The sequence below is a fragment of the Monodon monoceros genome, unplaced genomic scaffold (assembly GCF_005190385.1).
Source record: "Monodon monoceros isolate NGI ecotype Baffin Bay Population unplaced genomic scaffold, NGI_Narwhal_1 Super_Scaffold_18, whole genome shotgun sequence".
In the NCBI taxonomy this organism is placed as follows: domain Eukaryota; kingdom Metazoa; phylum Chordata; class Mammalia; order Artiodactyla; family Monodontidae; genus Monodon; species Monodon monoceros.
In genome coordinates this window covers 154,611,394-154,629,795 of record NW_021703774.1, presented here as the reverse complement: position 1 = coordinate 154,629,795, position 18,402 = coordinate 154,611,394, and the positions used below count along the sequence as shown (strand labels likewise).

The 18,402-nt window shown below is 45.1% G+C and overlaps 1 protein-coding gene across 2 annotated transcripts in view; it reads right to left on the bottom strand.

Moving 5' to 3' along the window:
- The window catches only part of CSMD2 (CUB and Sushi multiple domains 2), a 665,093-nt gene that overhangs the window by 19,443 nt on the left and 627,248 nt on the right, over positions 1-18,402 (bottom strand). For both annotated transcript variants that reach the window (XM_029230811.1, XM_029230813.1), the window contains exons 56-60: positions 12,125-12,298; positions 7,837-8,019; positions 3,766-3,942; positions 2,383-2,562; positions 1,821-1,994 (exon numbers count right to left, since the gene is read on the bottom strand). In XM_029230811.1, the coding sequence (XP_029086644.1) occupies positions 1,821-1,994; positions 2,383-2,562; positions 3,766-3,942; positions 7,837-8,019; positions 12,125-12,298 (888 nt within the window). The remainder of the gene's footprint in view (positions 1-1,820; positions 1,995-2,382; positions 2,563-3,765; positions 3,943-7,836; positions 8,020-12,124; positions 12,299-18,402) is intronic.

Below are 18,402 nucleotides of genomic sequence, written 5' to 3'. Positions count from 1 at the left end.
ATCTTTAAAAACTGACTGTGGAAGGCCAAGTTCCCCAAGACATCACTTCAAGCGTGAGGAACCTTCTTTATGCTATGGTATGTGTGTGTGTCTTTACATAGAGTCATGAGGTTCACAGTCAGATGCGAAATCAGATGGAAGCCTGGCCCTGGAAGCTGCGGAGTCTGGACGGAGCAATCAGAAGTCAGTTAAAGGCTGAGCCAATTGGAAGTCACCACACCCAGGAAGAGGCAACTCAAAGAATAAGAAATACGAGTGGATGACACAGAGCAGCTCAGTTTGGCTAAGAAGCAATGTGATGCCAATTAGAACAATGAGATATCTTTTTAAACTCCTCAGGCTGGTAAATATTAAGAATATTGGCAAAGTCAACTGGTAGTGAGGGTGTGAGTCAAGAAATCTTCTCATCAACTGCTGGTGGGAGCGTAAACTGGGACACCGTTTCTAGAAGACAGTTTGGCAACATGCATCAAAATGTATAGCGTGCACACCAGTTGGCCCAGCATCCTCACTCCTAGGACTTCAACACAGGCATAAAGAAATGCTACTTTCGAGGCTATGTATTGCAGAACTGCTTCTAACATGATTAAGTTGGAGAAACCCAACTTCATCACCAGTAGGGGAGGATTAAACCAGTTGTGGCACATATAACAAGGGAATTCTTTAAAGCCATTAAAAATGATGATGTATAGATTAGTGTGTATTGATAGAGCAAGGGGCTGATGGCCTGTGAATGAATACAAGTTGTGAAGAGCACGATTCAATACCATTTATAGAAAATTGCATACATACTGCTATACATGCAAAAATGCATAGTGATTGTGTGGAAGTATGACAAGCCTAACTATGGCTATCTTTGGGAAATGAGGGTTCAGTGAGGGTGCATTCTTCTTTGTATTTTTGGATATAGTACAGTTTTGGGGTTTTTTTTTTTTTTAACAATAACCGTAATTCATTGTTAGAAAGCAATTCAGCTATTTCTCAAGACAAAAAGCAAGGTTTCTGAGTCCAGACTCAACCTGGAACCTTCCTCCCTTCCTAATGTTTCCCTGGAGGAATACGAAGGTCTAAGGGGTTAACCACACACCACATGCTGCCTTTCCTGTGTCCACTTTTACTGGCCCTTGTCTCTGCTGAAATTTCCCGAACTGAAGTAAATTTTCAGAGGTCCCCAAACAGTGTCATGTGTAATTGATAGTTTTCTGCAGCATTAGAGAAATGCCAAGTAGAAAGAAAAAATAGGTCCTACTGTTTGTCCAAGTTCCAGAGCCAGATTATGGGGTAAGGCAAGAATGAGTGACCTGCAACCTGCTTCTCTGGGGGACTCGGTAAGAAATGAGCCCTGGCATGGACTTGAGGCTCTTTGAGACACAATCGGGCCAGGTAGATCAGAAATAACTCTCTCACCAGAAAATCACAAGGGCCCCAGCGCCTCTTCTGTGCAGGGTATTTTCCTTGAAGACAGGCATGTTTCTAGCACTGCCCCACTTGCCTGTCTATCACCCCAGCTTTGGGTTCTAGCGCAACCAGTTAACAACCTTTCAGGTTAAGAAACACCTCCCTTATCTCTGGCTTAATTTCCTTCCACTGTGACTCCACAGGTGAGAGGAGGCAGGGCTCAATTAAGATAGTCTCATATTCTTCCTTTAAAATCTCTTCCTTCTTTAATAGTGTCTTTGACAAAGCTCCTCCCTGATTTGGGGCCGGGAACCTCCATTCTAGGCCTCCTAGCAGCAGAGCTCTGGAAGCAGAGCAGCAGAGGAGGGAAGAGGAGGGAGCCAGCAGATGGGATGCCTCGAAGGCCCCCGTGAGCGACTTACGGAAACACTGAGGCAGCTCTCCAGTCCAGGACCCGTTTCCCTCGCAGGTGAGCACCGCAGGCAGGGAGAGCTGGTACCCCTCCAGGCAGGCATACGTCACGCTTGAGCCCCACATGAAGTCGGACCCCACCACTTTCCCGTTGGGGATGAGCTGAGGCGGTTTGCATATGATAGCTGGGGGAGACCAAAGCAGGCTGAGTGCTGGGGCTGCCCCGGGGGGAAACCAGGCCCTGGTGGCCGCTGGCACTGATGTCACTGGCTCCCTGTGCCTGCCGGGAGTCTGGGCTAAGCGGCAAGAAGCAGGAACATCCCCTCTTCCTTTGGGAGCTTGTTCTTTTTGCACCTTACGACAACCCACTCCTCTCTGCACGGCCCTGCCCTCAGTGTTCAAGGCCCAGGACCTTCCCGCTCCCTCCCTGCAGATGTTCAAGGACCACTCCTCACCTTGCACACCCCCTGATAAGATGTTAGGGCTCTGCCTCATCACACCCTCCCTTCTAGATGTTCAAGACTTTTGTACCTTCTCTGCCCCTGTGTCCACATCCGAAGCCCCCAGACACACCTTTGCAGACCGGCTTGGTGCCGTTCCACGTCCGGTCCTTGGTGCAGCTCAGCACGGACACCCTATGTGACTCCATCATGTAGCCAGGGATGCACTGGTAGGTCACAGTTTTGTTGTACCTGAAGTCACTGCCCAGCCGGAGGCCATTGGCTGGAATCCCAGGGTCGCCACAGTTTATGACTAGGATGAGGAGATAGAGCATTGTTCACTCTGAGCACAGGCCCCCCCTCCCCAGCACCCCAACGCCGTCCCTATCACTCCCTGCATGTGTCTGGGAAGGAAAGCTGTCAGGGTAGGGATGTCCTGTCTCCTCCCCGGTTCCTAGTTGGGCACCATCCATTCTAAGTCCCCGCAGCCAAGTCTGCTTGCAAAGGCTGTCCTGCATCCCCCATCCTTGCCCGCACCATCCTTACACACCCCAGCAACCTGGGCTGGGAAACCCATCCTTTTCATTTAAAGCCCACACCTCTAAGAGGAAGTATCCAGACGGCTCGCTTCATAAACGAGGCTGGGGTCCGAGGAGAGGGACGTTTCCAGGCTGAAGAGCTTAAGATGTGTTGACGGACCACATAAGACAATTTGTCACCGGAAAGGGCATCTTACTGCCTGCTCTTCTGCCCAGGAGACCTCTGTGGGTCCAGGGGCCTAGGAGCAGGGTCTTGTGACCGATGCAGTGGTCATACCGATGTTACGGTATCAAGTGAGGGTGGGGTTTGGTGAGCTCTGGCCTCAGAACAAAAGTGAACTTGACAGGGGATTTCAAATGGAGCCTGAAATCACAGCTAGGATTTTGAAAGGGAGAATGTTGTCAGATTCCCTTATCTTATCACTTCCTTCCATCTGGGCCCCACAGTGATTTGCTTTTCAAGGAAAAGGGTCTGGAGCTGCCCTTAAGAGAAGCAAGAAAGGGGAGGCAGGCTGTGGTGGGGATGGGTACAAGGGAGAGAAGGAACTAACAAAGATGGTGGACGGCAGCAGCTCTAAGGTGGAAAGAGAATCAGGCTGAGCACTGGGGCTTTGCCCTAAAAGAGAAAAAGAAAGCCCAAGGAACTGGCTAGAGTCTAAGAGATAGCAAATAATTATATATTCTCAACCTCTCTGAGCTTCAGTTGTCTCATACATAAAGTAGAGCTAATAGTACCTACTTCATGGGGTTGTGGTGAGAATCAAAAGATGTGATGCGTGTGAAACAAAGCACTTAGCTCAGTGGCTGTCGCATACTATGTGCCCAGTAAGTGGAGGCTATTTGTATGATTCTCATTCAGGGTCAAGTCCCACCACGTCAGCCAGCCTTCCCAGTCTCCTCCAGACAGCCTTCTTCTTTGGCACGGAGAAGCCCGATTGCCTTGGCCACCATTTGCCACGGAGCCCAGAGGTTCTCACCTATGCACTCCGGGTCGCTGCCTGTCCAGGTGCCATTGACCGAGCAGTGCCGGCTGAGCAGGCCTGTGGTGTAGTACCCTTCCCGACACTCATAGACGATGGAGCTGGAGAAAACCAGGCCATCGCTGAACATGACTCGGGCATTGCTTGGAGTCCCGGGGTTCCCACAAGAGATCACTAGGAAGCCGAAAGGACACGTTATTCATCAGAACAAGAGCAGGCATCCTCTGGGGGGGCTGGGCCCTGCCCAGAGTGGAGACCTCGTGCTATGTAAGGACCCTGTGGATTGAAATGCCTCTTGGGATGCTTTCATGTCGGATCATCTCCCCCTTAGAAGGGGAGGAGAGACCTGTAGGGATTTTTTTTATGATTTCTAAAAATTAAAGACTGTATCTGTTTTATTATCACACCTGAAATTTTAAACAATTCCTTAATATCACCAAATGTCCAATCAGTGCTTAGCGTTTCTGTCTATCTCTTTTTCACAGTTGATTTGTTTGAATCACGATCCAAATACAGTCCACACATGACACTTGGCTGGCACGTCTCTAAGACTCTGAATCCAGAGATTGCTGGGTTACCCTCTCCTACAATTTATCTGTTACACAAATCAGGGCATTTATCCGGTAGAATCTCCCATTTTCTGGATTTTACTAACTGCACCAATGAGGCATTGTTCAGCATATTCCTCTGTCCCCTGTACTTACTGTAGTCAAGTTCTACTCTTTGGCAAAGGTACTTTTCAAAGGTTTTGTGTTTTTCTTATCACATCGCATCGGGAGGCACAGAATGTCTGGTTGTTTCCTTGTTAGTGATGTTGAGGCTGATCAGTGGGTCGGGTCTGCCTGCCTCATCTGGCATTATAAAATTCCTGTTAGTTGTCACTTAATGGTTTTACCAGAAATTAAATATTGTTGACCAGATTGGTTATTTCATTAGGGGATAGAAATGGTGACATTCTAATTCTATAATTCTTTCTGCTTTAGCTAGTGTTTAAGAACTTGTCCATCATCAAATATTTGCTTACCCAGAAATAGAGTTCATATAGGATGGCTGGATTAATGCTTGATTTCTTTTTTTTTAAATCAGACGTGAGAACAATGAGTTGGTTCCCTAGCAAGCTCCAAAGGACAATATTTGAATTCACAGATTTGAATTTATTTGCTATGTTTCCATCTGTTGCCTCTTTTATTCTTATTGACACTCAAATTATCCCATCTTTGACTAGTGGGAACCCCTTCAAGTTGGCTCCTGAGTTCCTTTGACATGACCCACTTGTGTTTGGTACATTCCTTGTTGTAATGACAAGATTTTCTATGTTCACCTTGCATATATCCTGCCCCAGTCCTGGAATCAGCCATTTCTCTAAAGAGCTCTGGTTCCTTTGAATGGGCAATGGATTTAAAAACTACAACCTGGGCATTAAGGGTACTCATTGCTACTGAGCTGGTCATTGATTCTAGACTTTTAGGCTGGGAAAATAACTTTTCAAATTGAAAATACATTATGACTTTACGCTGATATTACCAAGGCAAGTTTAGAATTGAGTTTTTCCTTAAATTTTTGATTTTTATATGAAATCCCTTTTATGTTGAAAATCATGGTTTTTTTTTTTTTGAATTTTTTTTTTATTTTTTGCCGTATGCGGGCCTCTCACTGCTGTGGCCTCTCCCGTTGCGGAGCACAGGCTCCGGACGCGCAGACTCAGCGGCCATGGCTCATGGGCCCAGCTGCTCCGTAGCACGTGGGATCCTCCCAGACCGGGGCACGAACCCGTGTCCCCTGCATCGGCAGGAGGACTCTCAACCACTGCGCCACCAGGGAAGCCCGAAAATCTTGGTTCTTAATGACAATAAATATTTTTAACTTGTTTTATCCATATATATTATGGTATTATATACATAATAGTTTCAGAATAGTAATACCAGTTTTATTACTAGCAATATGATTGCAAAAAAAAGTTTAAGATTTCATTGTAGTTCTTTGTCCTCAGAATATATGTACCATAGTCAGATTTCATTTTTTCAAGTCAATTGAAATAATTCTCTGGGTTATTAAATCACCAACTTGATACATAGTTAAGTTCATTGGTTTCCATTTCGATTTGATATTCGGAGAGTACTTGTTTCTAATCTTTCATTTAATTTTATTTTGTAAATACGTACAACATTTACATAGTCCCAGAGTCAGATCTACAAATGATTCCTATGTAATTAGCACAACAGATAGGCCCTATCATCCATCCACTCAACAAGTATTTGTGCTGCCTACGTGCTGGGTATGCAGTGGTGACCAAGCCATGTCCCCTGCCCTTGAGCAGCCCAGTCTATCTTAAGAACCTACCTATAAACAGATGAATTAAAATATGATGTAATCAGTGCTATACTTGAAGGAAAAAAAGCACTAAAAAGAGAGCAGTTTATTGGGGCTGGAGATAAGAATTTGAGTGGAGCCTTAAAAGATAAGTGGGAGCTTGCCAAGGGAAGTCACAAAGAGCTGTGTACATGTTACACATACACTCACTCAACAAATATTTGCTTCCAGGTCCAAACTCTCAGCTGCCCACTTTCTGTTCCCTGAACACTCCTGACATTGATGGCTGACTCCATCCTGGGACCTGAGTGGCAAGAAAGGGAACCTGGGTCACAGTGGATATTTGAGAATATACTAAACTCTCCCCCTGCCAAAACACTCTCTCAGTACCACAAAACCTCTCTTACTATGCCTAGGAAATCCTATAAAAACTAACTTTGCGCCCCCAGAAAGGCAGGACTTTGGACAGACAAGTGGGCGAAGGCACTGACTCCATTTCTATCATTGGTGTCCCCTGATCACGGGCCAGAGCATCTCCCCTTGCTCTTCAGGACTATGCCACAATCTCAATTTCATGCAGCCCATTCTCTAACCACTGCCTTTTATTTCTTTAGCTCGCTCCCTCTGGAATTCGTTCTCTGGTGATTGGGACCTATAATCCACTGATCCTACCACCTTTTCACAGCCTCTTACTCCACTCATAAAGCCGTCCCCTCCTTACCCAGCTTAGATGCTAAGATTTATCATAATCACTGCTTTGTGTATACCCTCATCTTCCTTGCCACTTTCTTTCAATGTCTTAGTTGCTTAATAAAACCCCAACCCTACACCTAATGCTTCACCTACCCTGTGCCTGAAACTATGTAGCTAAATGTGTTTGAAAAAAACCCCAGACCAGTGCTGACTACTGTCACTTTATGTTAACGGCTCTTACCTTAATGAGCCCTCGGTGCTGCCTGGCAATTATACATTTCCCTATTCCATTCCCACTCCTCCCTTGCTAGATGATGATTTCATATTGCGTCCTTCCTCTTCCAACACCTCAGTCAATCTTACTCTTACTGTTAAACTGCTTCCTAACTAGGAGAGTGCTATGCAGGTTGTATTTTAGAGAGGGGGGGGACAGAGAGGGAGCGACAGAGAGAGAGAGAGAGGGAGGGAGAAATTTGGGGAACAGGTACAAAAAGTTGGACTTTAGGGAGAGAGGTTTTAAAAAAGAGTTTTGTTTTTTTTTTTTCCAGAAATTTAGGAGTGCGTGGAGAAATATATTTTCCCTTCTGGGCCTACCTCAGGAACCATCATTAAGAGCTTATATTACTTTTAAAGGATTTTTAAAAGCTGGATCTGTATTTCTTTTGGCACTTTTGATGCTATTTAAACACAGTGTTTTCCCTTAAACTGTAAGCCCCAAGAGGGCAAGGTGGGTCTGTCTCCATCACCATTGTGTCTCTAGCCTATACTACAGTATTTGGCACACAGTTGTTGAATGAAACTGTATGGAAATAAATGCACAAATGTGCTTAACTTAGTTTATCCTGGTGTCTTCCCTTCTTAGGTAAGTGGGGAATATGTTTGCCTTTGGATTACTAATGAGATGAACATGAACTCTCCGTTGATGCCCACTATTCACCATGCCAAGGGTTCAAATGGGGCCCTGCATTTCATCTGTGTATGTGAGGGCAGGTGATAGGGCGTAGGAAAATGGGGGAAGATCCTGGGGCCGGCAGAGGGGAGAAGCAGAATGGTCACATACATTACCTCCACACTCAGGCTGCGTGCCGCTCCATGAGCCGTTGGCTTGACAAGTTCGCTCTGACGATCCCCGGAGCACGTGGCCAGCTTCACAGCTGAAGCGCATCAGGCTGCCCGGGGCAAAGCTATCTCCCAAACGGATGCCATGGGCTGGGATGCCAGGGTCACCACAGATTCCCATGCTGGCTCCTATGGACCAGAACCAAGAAAACCCTGTTGTTTTTAGCATGGCAGGAAAGGGAGTGGAGGACTTGGAGAGAGAAAGATGCTGGGCTGATGCTAAGGAAGGGCAGTGGGCCCTAAGAACGAGGGCGGTGAAACTGACCGTGTGTCTAGCCTGAGTCACCAGGACAGGCTCCTGCCTTAGCGCTCAGTGGTCAAAGGACACAGAGGGCTGAGGTCATGTGTGGGTCCCCGGGGACCACGAGGCAAGGGAAGAAAGAAGGCAGAGGGAAAGCTTTGTGGAGGAAGTCATGCCTTTTTGTTCTTTGGCTTGTGCCGGCGTGGGATGCCCGTGGTCCAAGCTGGCCTTCTCCCTTTCACCTCTTCTCCACCATCTGTTGATCTGGTACCCTCTCCATTACCAGCTCCACTGTCTTAGCTCAGATGCGCAACGTCTCTCTCCTGAACTACATTGCCGGAGCCTCCTAACTAACGTCCCTTCCTCTCAAACTCTCCCTCTAGTCTATCTTCACTTTATCCTTAAATCTTAGCAATGAACAACCACAACCACAATCTGATTTTCGTTCTTTCCTGCTAAATTAGCTCCACTGGCTTCCCACTGCTGAGAGAAAAAAGTTCCAACTTTTTAGCAGAGTTTCTGCTCAACAGCCCAGCTTGAACCTTGATCCTGGGCCTTTAACTGAGGATTTTCTATTCACAAATTGTGCAATACAGGTGAGCTCTAGATTAGATATCTTAGATCCCTCATTTCACCCTTTCTTTGCCCCATGCCTCCTGCCATATTTCTGCATGTATCTGGCTTATTGTGCAAACCCAACCCAGGAGAGTTTTAAGGACCCAAGAGGTGGGGGAAGATGGAGAACAGGAGACAAAGCTACATGACCTAGTGCCTGTGCGAACCAGCACATCTCAGAATACGGAGATGCATGGGAGACACCACTGGATCAGCCTAGGCCATGGTAAGCTTGAGGAAGGAGGAAGAAAATGAAGGAATAAATGGCAACTCCATGAGAAGATAAAGCTTCCCATTGATGTAGAATGCACCTCCTCGTGAATCCACGTGTGTAGGCATCGATAGTAACATCTTGACCACAAGTGGCTTAAGCCACGTGTACCCCACCATCCACTGTTGATGTATCTTCCTCTCAGTTTTGGGATTATTTCCTTTTCCAGTCTAGTCTCAGAATATGAGAACACTATATAACCCCATGTTCCCCATTCTGCTCCTTACCATGGGAGGGGGATTCATTCAGCCTTCAACTCCAACACTTGAAAAAACAAAGCCTATCACGTTTGGCCAGGTTTTCTTATCTTTTGACGTTTTCCAGGATGTAGCTCATGCAACAGGCAGTACAGGGTCCCTTTGAAGGCAGCCCTGATGGTGAGTCGCTCGCTCTCCCTCACTGGCTAGCTGGCCTCAGCTGAAGCCAGCACTGTTACACAACAGGCCTGAGGGTGGACTCCCGGGTCCTGGGCATTATCGGACAGAACAGTCCCCACTGCCGTGTTTGGCCTCTGTTTCAACGACATAAGGAAGTCTGGGACAGAATACTGTGCCATGCGGGCAGGTGGCAACTGTTGACTCTTTACTGAAGAGGCACATCAGCAAGATGATGACAGTGCAGAGGTAGGCAATGAACTTCCTGAAGCGTGTCTCAAATGCCAGAAATCTCTGCATGTCCTTTATGGCCCAGGGACTTACGACTTCTGTTATGCACCATCTGGGTGCACTGACTGTACAGAATGAGGTTTGAACATCTGACCCTGGAACTCCTGAATGTGTATCTTTTAAGACTGACGGGAGATGATGTTGCAAAAGATGACATCTGTATCACTGGTGGAATTATATCCCACTCGCTAGTACAGATCTAGCGTTACTTCCTAATCACCTATTTTTTTCCACCTTCACTTCCTTATCTGAGGTATTTAAGATTCATTCATTCCTCAGCCTTAGTATTTATGGAATCCCTTCTACTCCTGTCCTCAGAGGTCTCCAGGAAAGCTCTGCCCATGATACTTTCTCCTAAGTGTCTGTCGTCCTTGAAGAAGACACGGGAGAAGTAAGATTGCAAACTATTCTTCAGAATATTCAGGATTGGAGATCAAACAGCTTAACGCAACATATCCCCTAATGAGTGAGGTCCATGTCTTCTGAAGGTTCTTTTCTGCTTCTTACTTTTTCATGTTCCCAAGGTGTCAGCTTGTTTCTAGTCTCCCCTTGACCTTTGATGTGGCCAAGGAAGAGTCCCTTCTTCCACATGCAGAACCAGGACTTAGGTAGTCACAAAATTATGAAATCTCAGGGTTGAAAAGGTTTTAGAGGTTTTCTAGCTTCGTTACCTATAAGAATTGTTTCTGGAATATTTCCAGTATGTCATTTCACAACCTTCACAAAAACAACTTCAGAGAAGGAAAATTACAGTTTGGGAGAAAAGACTTTGGATTCTGTGCTTCTGGGCCAGGAGACTCACTGTGTAGTTGGGTTACATATGCTAATGGGCAGGAGATGCTGAAGCCTTTCTTTCTGATTTCTTCCTCCCCTACCTTGTACTTCCTTTTCCCATGGAGAACAAAGATCCCCAAATACATAAAACAGACCTTAAGAACACCATTAGTCCCATGTCCTAGAGAAACGTCTAGAGGGAGGACTTTATGCAAAAGGGACTGTTCACCAAAGAGACTGGGGCAAATGCATGCTTGGATGGGCATTTGGATGCGAGATGCATGCCTTTCTTCTGTGGAATACTTCTTCCTCCTGGAACTTGCTCTGTGGACAACTCTGGAGGCCTCAATATACATGATCCTTGTCGTCCCCATGCCAGCCTCCCCAAGACACTTCCAATACAAGTCCAAACAGACAGGAGTCTGGGGCCCAGCTAATAGGCCAAAGGAGTCCCAGTGGCTCATACATAGTCCTGCCAGTTCATGAACTGGGTGATTAATGAGATTAATGAGGGTGAGAGGCCAAAGTCTTGGGTGTTAACAGAGTGATGTGTCTGGGATTGTCCTGGGCAGCCCACAACCCTTTGAAACAGTGGTTAGTGCTTCGGGAATTTCTTTCTTAGGAGCCCTAACTAATATCTGGTGGGTATTCTGGCCGTGCCCTAAATTTTGGAAGACAGGCTCATCTGGGAACTTCAAACTGCAAGAGCAGCTGCACATCTTGTGGGTGAAGTCCCACTTTGAGGAGAAGCCTTCTATATTAGAAGGAGGTCAGGATCCTTACCTCTAGAGGGCATCTGGCATGGGAAGGCATAGGGGTTAATTTCAGTGCCATGGTAGGTCCCCTGAGGAACGTCAAGCTACATGAACAGCTGCCCTCTTGCGGGCAACATCCCATGTGGCATCCCTTCTTGGGGCCAGGCAGGCTCACCCCAAAGAAAAGAAAGCTGTGGGGTGCTAACTCTTTTGCTTAGTGGTTTCTTCATTGGTGGGACAATTCAATTTCAAATATTTTGTTCTTTTATGACATTACAGATGAATATCTGGAAATATGGACACGGGAGCTTTGGCAGTTCCCTACATGTGCTGTGTTGATAACATCTCTCCATGTCCCCATAGAGATTAACAGGAAAACAAACTCATTCATAGGAAACGTCTGGGGGCTGGTGTGTTAGCGCTAAAGGGAAGAACAGTATTCACTGGGCAGTCAGGACACAGGACAAACGGGAGAGGTGGTGATACAGAAAGGGAAGCAGGCTGGGGCCCAGCCGTCCATAACAGGGAAGAAGAGAACACAGGAGGGGGTTTGGACCTGGGCCGAACAACAGGAAGGCTTGGACTATTCCTGGGACCTCATGGTAATAAGATCTGGACAGGACTCTGGCCATAGGGTGACCTCACAAACTGCGTCTTCACTAGTTTTGCAATCTCTTGGCTGTATGGGCTTGGCCAGCGCTGACTAAGGGCATGAAGCTGGGCTCAGACCACCAAGGGCTGAAGTCCAGTTGGGACCTCTGATAGCCGTGCTCTCTGCCTGGGAGGGATGCGATGAGGGTTCAAAAGGTCTGCTTCCCTCCCATCCATCTGTCACACTCACACCCTCGGGAGCTCGCTCGCCTCCCAGCCAGGTGTTCCTTTGGACTCCCTTCTCCCACACCAGAGCCCATACCTGAGCAGTGGGGGAGGGAGCCAGTCCAGTGTCCGTCCAGCCCACACATTCGGGTGGCATTTCCCACTAGAGTCCGCTTGCTGGTGCAGCTGTAACGCACGACCGCCCCTGCGGTATAGTTGTCCCCGGACATCTGGGAATGGGGCGGGGAGCCCGGATGGCCACAGGACACCACTGTGGGGAAGGGCAAACATCTCAGCAACTCTGCACCAGGATGGATCATCATCACAGGACACGTGCTAGGCTTTTCATGGCGACAGGCGGAGAAGAAGAGAAGCTGGGGTATCTACTGAAGCAAACTTCCTGCTGGCACACCCACTCAGCTTCAGCAGACAATGCCTACCCACCTCGCTGTCCAGTTGCCGTGTCTGTGAACTGCAGAGCGATACCTGTTGTTTTAAGAGCTGAATGAGATAATACATGTGAAACTGCTCAGCACACAGTAGGGACACAGTAATATCCGTTTCTTCTCTTTCTTGCCTCTTGTGCTCACCTCTCCCTATTTCCTCACTGCCATAGGACATACCAAGAGGTCTCTGGCAGAAAGGTGGTGCATATAGTATACCTATAACTACATATAAGTCAGACAGAGAAAGAAAAATGTCATATGATACCACTTATATGTGGAATCTTAAAAAATGGTACAAATGAACCTATTTACAAAACAGAAATTGAGTCACAGATGTAGAAAACAAACTTATGGTTACCAAGGGGGAAAGGAGGGGATAAACAGGGAGACTGGGACTGATATATACACACTACTCTATATTAAATCAATAACTAATAAGAACCTACTGTATAGCACAGGGAACTCTATTCGGTGCTCTGTAATGACCTACGTGGGATGGAGTCTAGAAGACAGTGGATATATGTATATGTATAACTGATTCACTTTGCTGTACACCTGAAACTAACACAACATTGTAAATCAACTATAATAAAAAATTAATTAAAAAAAGGACAAATGGGTGATCTGTCATCCTGAGACTGTCGGCATTGGCCACAGGGTCCAGAATGAGGGCCAGTTAGAGTCCTCTCCAAAGGCATCTCACAGCTGCCCACATCAGTTGTCTCCAACTTGTCCTCTTCTGTTGCAAGTTCCCTTTCCTGAGACACCAAAGTGTAACTGTGGAAACCAGTGATGGGGTTAGAGTGCAGAATTGAGGTGTATGGGCCACGGCAAGACAGTGCTGTCGACGTCGCTGGGTTTGCCTTGCCGTTGTTCTTGCCACGGTTGATCATTTACTCAACACGTATGTATTGAGTGCGAGGCACGGTTATATGTGTTTGGGAGAACAAGGTCCATGCTCTCGTGGAGGTTATGTTCTAGTGAGGATGAGAGACCATAAATAAGAAAACAGGTAATTCTAGGGGTTGCTATGAAGGAAAATAAAGCTGCATCAGGAAAAGGGTGCTCAAGGTGGGTGAGCAGCTGATTTTGAGTAGGATGGTGATGGTCAGGGAAGATCTCTCTGAGGCAACATTTGAGCAGTGATCTGAGTGACGTGAAAAGGCCAGCCATGTGAGATCTGGGGGAAGAGCATTCTGAGGGAAGGGACATCTAGTGGAAAAGCCCAGAGGCCGGAATGAGCCTGGGGTGTTCGTTTAACAGCAAGAAAGCCAGGGGTGCTGGAATAGAACGAACAAGGAAAGACCTGAAGGAGACATGGGTGGAGAGGTTACTGGGAGCCAGATTATGGCATAGAATTTGGACTTTATTACAAGCATGATAGGACCCCACTGGAGTGATATGATCTGATTTACATTTAACAAGATCATTCTGGCTACTGTGTGGAGAACATTCTAGGGCGGGGCAAGAAAAGAGGGGGCTGATGCAGTAGTTCAAGAAGAGATGATGGTGATTTGGACAGGCTAAACCTTGGGGTCTGGCATGCAACTGGGAAGGATATGTACTCTGGTGGCCAAAGGGCTGTCTGTCTGCGAAGACGGCCACCACAACTCATCCCGGCACAGGTCTACCACTCTTCCCACTCCCAGATGTAGAGTCTCTTATTTCCTCCCTCCTTGAACCTGGGTTGGCCTGGGACTTGCTTTGATCAACAGAATGTCGTTTTAGGAATTCTGAGCTCTGGCTTAAGAGATCCTTTAACTTCCTCTTTTTCTCTAGGAACCCAGCCTCCAAGTAAAGAAGACCCCGTGTCATCCTGCTGGAGAGAGTGGCCACGTGGAGAACAGCCAGCCACGAGTCCTCAAACATGTAGGTGGGGTCATTTTGGATCCATTTTGGATCCTCCAGTCCTAACTGAACCACGTTGGGTGCAGATGAGCCAGCCCTGCTGGGATGATTCATTTTATGTATCAACTTGACTAGGCCACAGGATGCCCAGATATTTGGTCCAACATTATTCTGTGTGTATCTCTGAGGGTTTCTGAATGAGATTAACATTTGAATTGGTAGACTAGACTGAATAAAGCAGATTGCCCTCCCCAGTGTGGGTGGGCCTCATCCAATCACCTGAAGGCCTGAATAGAACAAAAAGGTGGGGTAAGAGAGGATTCTCTCTGCCTGTCTTTGAGCTGGGGCATCAATATTCTCCTGCCTTTGCACTCAGACTTGGACTGGAATTTATACCGTTGGCTCTACCTAGTTCTCAGGCCTTCAGACTCAGACTGGAACTATGCCATCTGCTCTCCTGTGTCTCCAGCTTGTGCACTACAGATCTGGGGCCTTTTCAGCCTCCAAAACTGTATGAGCCAATTCCTTATTATCTAGCTATATATCTATATTTGTATCTCTATCTATATCTGTAAGGAATTGGCTCACATAATTTTAATATATATTATATATTATATTTAGAAGCAGATATATAGATGGCTCATGGTTTCTATAGGTACAAATATATAGGTATAAATCATATATCTAAATTTATACAGATATAGATCTTATTACATATCTATATATACTATATATTCTATCTGTCTATAAAATGTATGTAAAAAAAATATATATATCCTATTGGTTTTTGATTCTGTTTCTCTGGAGAACCCAGATTAATATATCTGCTAAGCTTCACTTAAATTCCTGACCTTTAGAATTGTGAGAAAACAAAAATAGATGCTATTTTAAGTTTTGAGATGGCTTACTACACAGCAATAGGTAACTGATACAGTGAGTTCCAAGGATTACACTATCTATTCCTTAAGACAACCCTATGAGGTAGGCACTGTTTTTATCTCCACCTTCCTGATGAAGAAAATGAGGCATGGCGAGGCAGAGTAACTTCCACCAGGTCACAGGCCTGTTCAGCAGTAGAATTAGTTCTTGAAACCTGGCAGAGGGCACACTCTCAAGCACTGTAACTGACTCCCTTCTGCAGTACTGCTTTAATACTGCTGATGAATTCTCTCCTTCTGGAAGGAATGGAGCCCCCAATTATAATTTAAATGATTCTATGACTGTTTACTAGAAATTTCTGGACTTCCAGAAATTGTCCAATTTTAACTCTGAAATGATTTTTCAAAACAATTCTTTTTTAATGGAAATGCAACATACATATAGAAAAACACAATAACCATAAAAACAGAGCTTAATGAGTTGTCACAAAGTGAATACACTACCCAGATCAAGAAAAGCATATCACCAGTGCCTCAGAAGCCCCTTCACGCCCTCTCTCTATCACTATCTCTCTTCATCCCTCCTCAAATTAAACTACTATCTTGACTTCATACACCATTAATTAGTTTGCCTGTTCTTGAATTTTATTTAAATGGAAACATATAGTATATATTCTTTTGTGTTGGCTTCTTTCACTTAACATTATGTCTGTGACATTCGTCTATGCAGTATGTAACAGTAGGTCATTATAATTGCTGTATACCAGGGTCAGCAAACATTTTCTTTAATTACTGTCCAGACAGTAATTATTTTAGGTTTTGAGGCTACATACAGTCTGTGTTGCATATTCTTCTGTTTCTTTTTTTTTTTTTGTACAATATTTTAAAAGTATTAAAAACAAAAACTCTTCTAAGCTCAAGGGCCGTCCAGAAATAGGCCATAGGCTAGATTTAGCCCAGGAGCCAAAGTTTGCTGACTTCTGCTATATAGTTTACCATTTGTGTTAGTTATCTCTTCCTGTGTAACAAATTGCCCCAAAGCTTAGACAACAATAAATGCATTACTGATCATGGTTTCTGTGGGTCAGGAATTTGGGAGTGGCTTGGCAGGTGGTTCTGACTCAGAATCCCTCATAAGTTGCAGCCAGGATGTTGACTGTGGCTGCATTCATCTGAAGGCTTGACTGGCTTCCCCCAGAGTGACTGATCCAAGAAAGCCAGGTGGAGGTGGGATATCTCTTATAACCTAGCTTTGCAAGTCACATCACTTTACACAGACCAACTCTGGTACAATGTAGGAGTATGCTACATAAAGGTATGAATAGGTTGACTGTCACACCACTGTGGGAATATACCACCTTTATCATCCATTTCCTATTGATGGATGTTGGGGTTGTTTCTGGTTTTGGACTCATGAATAATGCTGATAAGAACATTTCTGTTCATGTCTATTAGTGTACATATGTACACATTTATGTTGGTTACCCGTAATGATTTCTGTGACAGCAGCTGGTTGTTTTTTCTGATGTTCTTATTTGGCTTTAAAATGTTTCTTTGGGGAATTTGAGAGTAGTGTTCAATTATGGTAATATCTAATAATCTCTAAAAATGTATATGCAATGCTAGAAATTATTTTTTCATTACTGGCTTGATCTAGCTACTTGGGTGTCTGTAAAATTAGCAACTACAGTATACTCTATTGTTTTATTCCCTTCCTGTGGTTTGTTCTTTTGAAGGAGGAAAAAGTCAACAATAATGATGCTTGTGACAAAAGAAAAATTAATGACAATATAATTTGCCTGCTATGGATACGGAGAAACAAGAAAAGGACATATGATAACAATAAAGAGAAACAACTTGCATTCATTGCATATTTGCATAAAAATCTAGAAGGCGAAGAACAAAGACAAGGTGAATAGCTGTTGCTGCATTTCTCAATTTGTTGATATAAAAGATTAATGTTTTTAATGTTCATGCCCATGTCCAAATGGGATCTCTTTGGATCATTCCAGTTTCTGCACTGGCTCTCTAGCTGCTAACTATGTATTAAGCTTAAATGTGTACATAAAAATCAGCAAGATAGGTATTTAGCACTCCTAATAGTGGCAGATTTTCTTGCATTACACAGGATACACATATAACAGGGGATTGAGAAAGTATAAAATTGTAATGAAGCAAAAAACAATAATATAGGGCTTCCCTGGTGGCACAGTGGTTGAGAGTCTGCCTGCCGATGCAGGGGACATGGGTTCGTGCCCCGGTCTGGGAAGATCCCACATGCTGTGGAGTGGCTGGGCCCGTGAGCCATGGCCGCTGAGCCAGCATGTCCAGAGCCTGTGCTCCACAACGGGAGAGGCCACAGCAGTGAGAGGCCCGTGTACCATTAAAAAACAAACAAACAAACAAAAAAACAACCAATAATATAAATCAGCAATTCATGATTGGGTGCGGACTATGCTGAGTCCGATGGCAAAATGAAAAAGCCCCGCACCCTGGTTCCTAAACCATAAGTATGAGAGTTGGATTAATGGCCAGCCACCTCCAGCGCTTCCACTGTTTTTTAAAGCACTTTAGCAGGGAAGCGGCATATAACATAGGTATGGATCATGCATTTTCCTTGGTCCCTGCATGTCCACACTAATTAAAGCAGTTTGCCTTCACCTGGAAGGAACAGCTGATTGACATGGTTGACTAGGGGATATGTATAGTCATCTTCAATTTGTCACAATCCTATTCACAGGTAATTGGATCTTCTAGGAGTAGAAATGCAATTAGTCCACTAAAATAATGTCATGATAACCATGAAACATCAGTGAAAATTATTTTACTGGGAGTCACCTGGGATCTAGAGACTTACAGCCAGTGGAAGTTCCTCAGGGCTGGTGTTTTTAAAATAGTCTCACCAAATCTCAGGGAAAATTTCTATGTTTTCCCCCTTCAACAAGTGAATAGGCTAATTGGATTCTGATGCTAGTATATCCCTTTTATGGGAATCTTGCTGAAGTTCATATTTAGAGGAAGTAATAAACGTTGCTGTCTTTGAATGGGGTCTGCTTTGGGAAAATCTACTCCAAAAAGAACTGGTCGGTCCTTTGGTTTCTGTGTCTCTAATAAAAACGTAATGTGGTGGTGTCAGTGATTACTATAAGCAGAGTTTGGCACCATGTAAAATAAAACCCAAAGAGAAAAAGAAGTGACCGCTG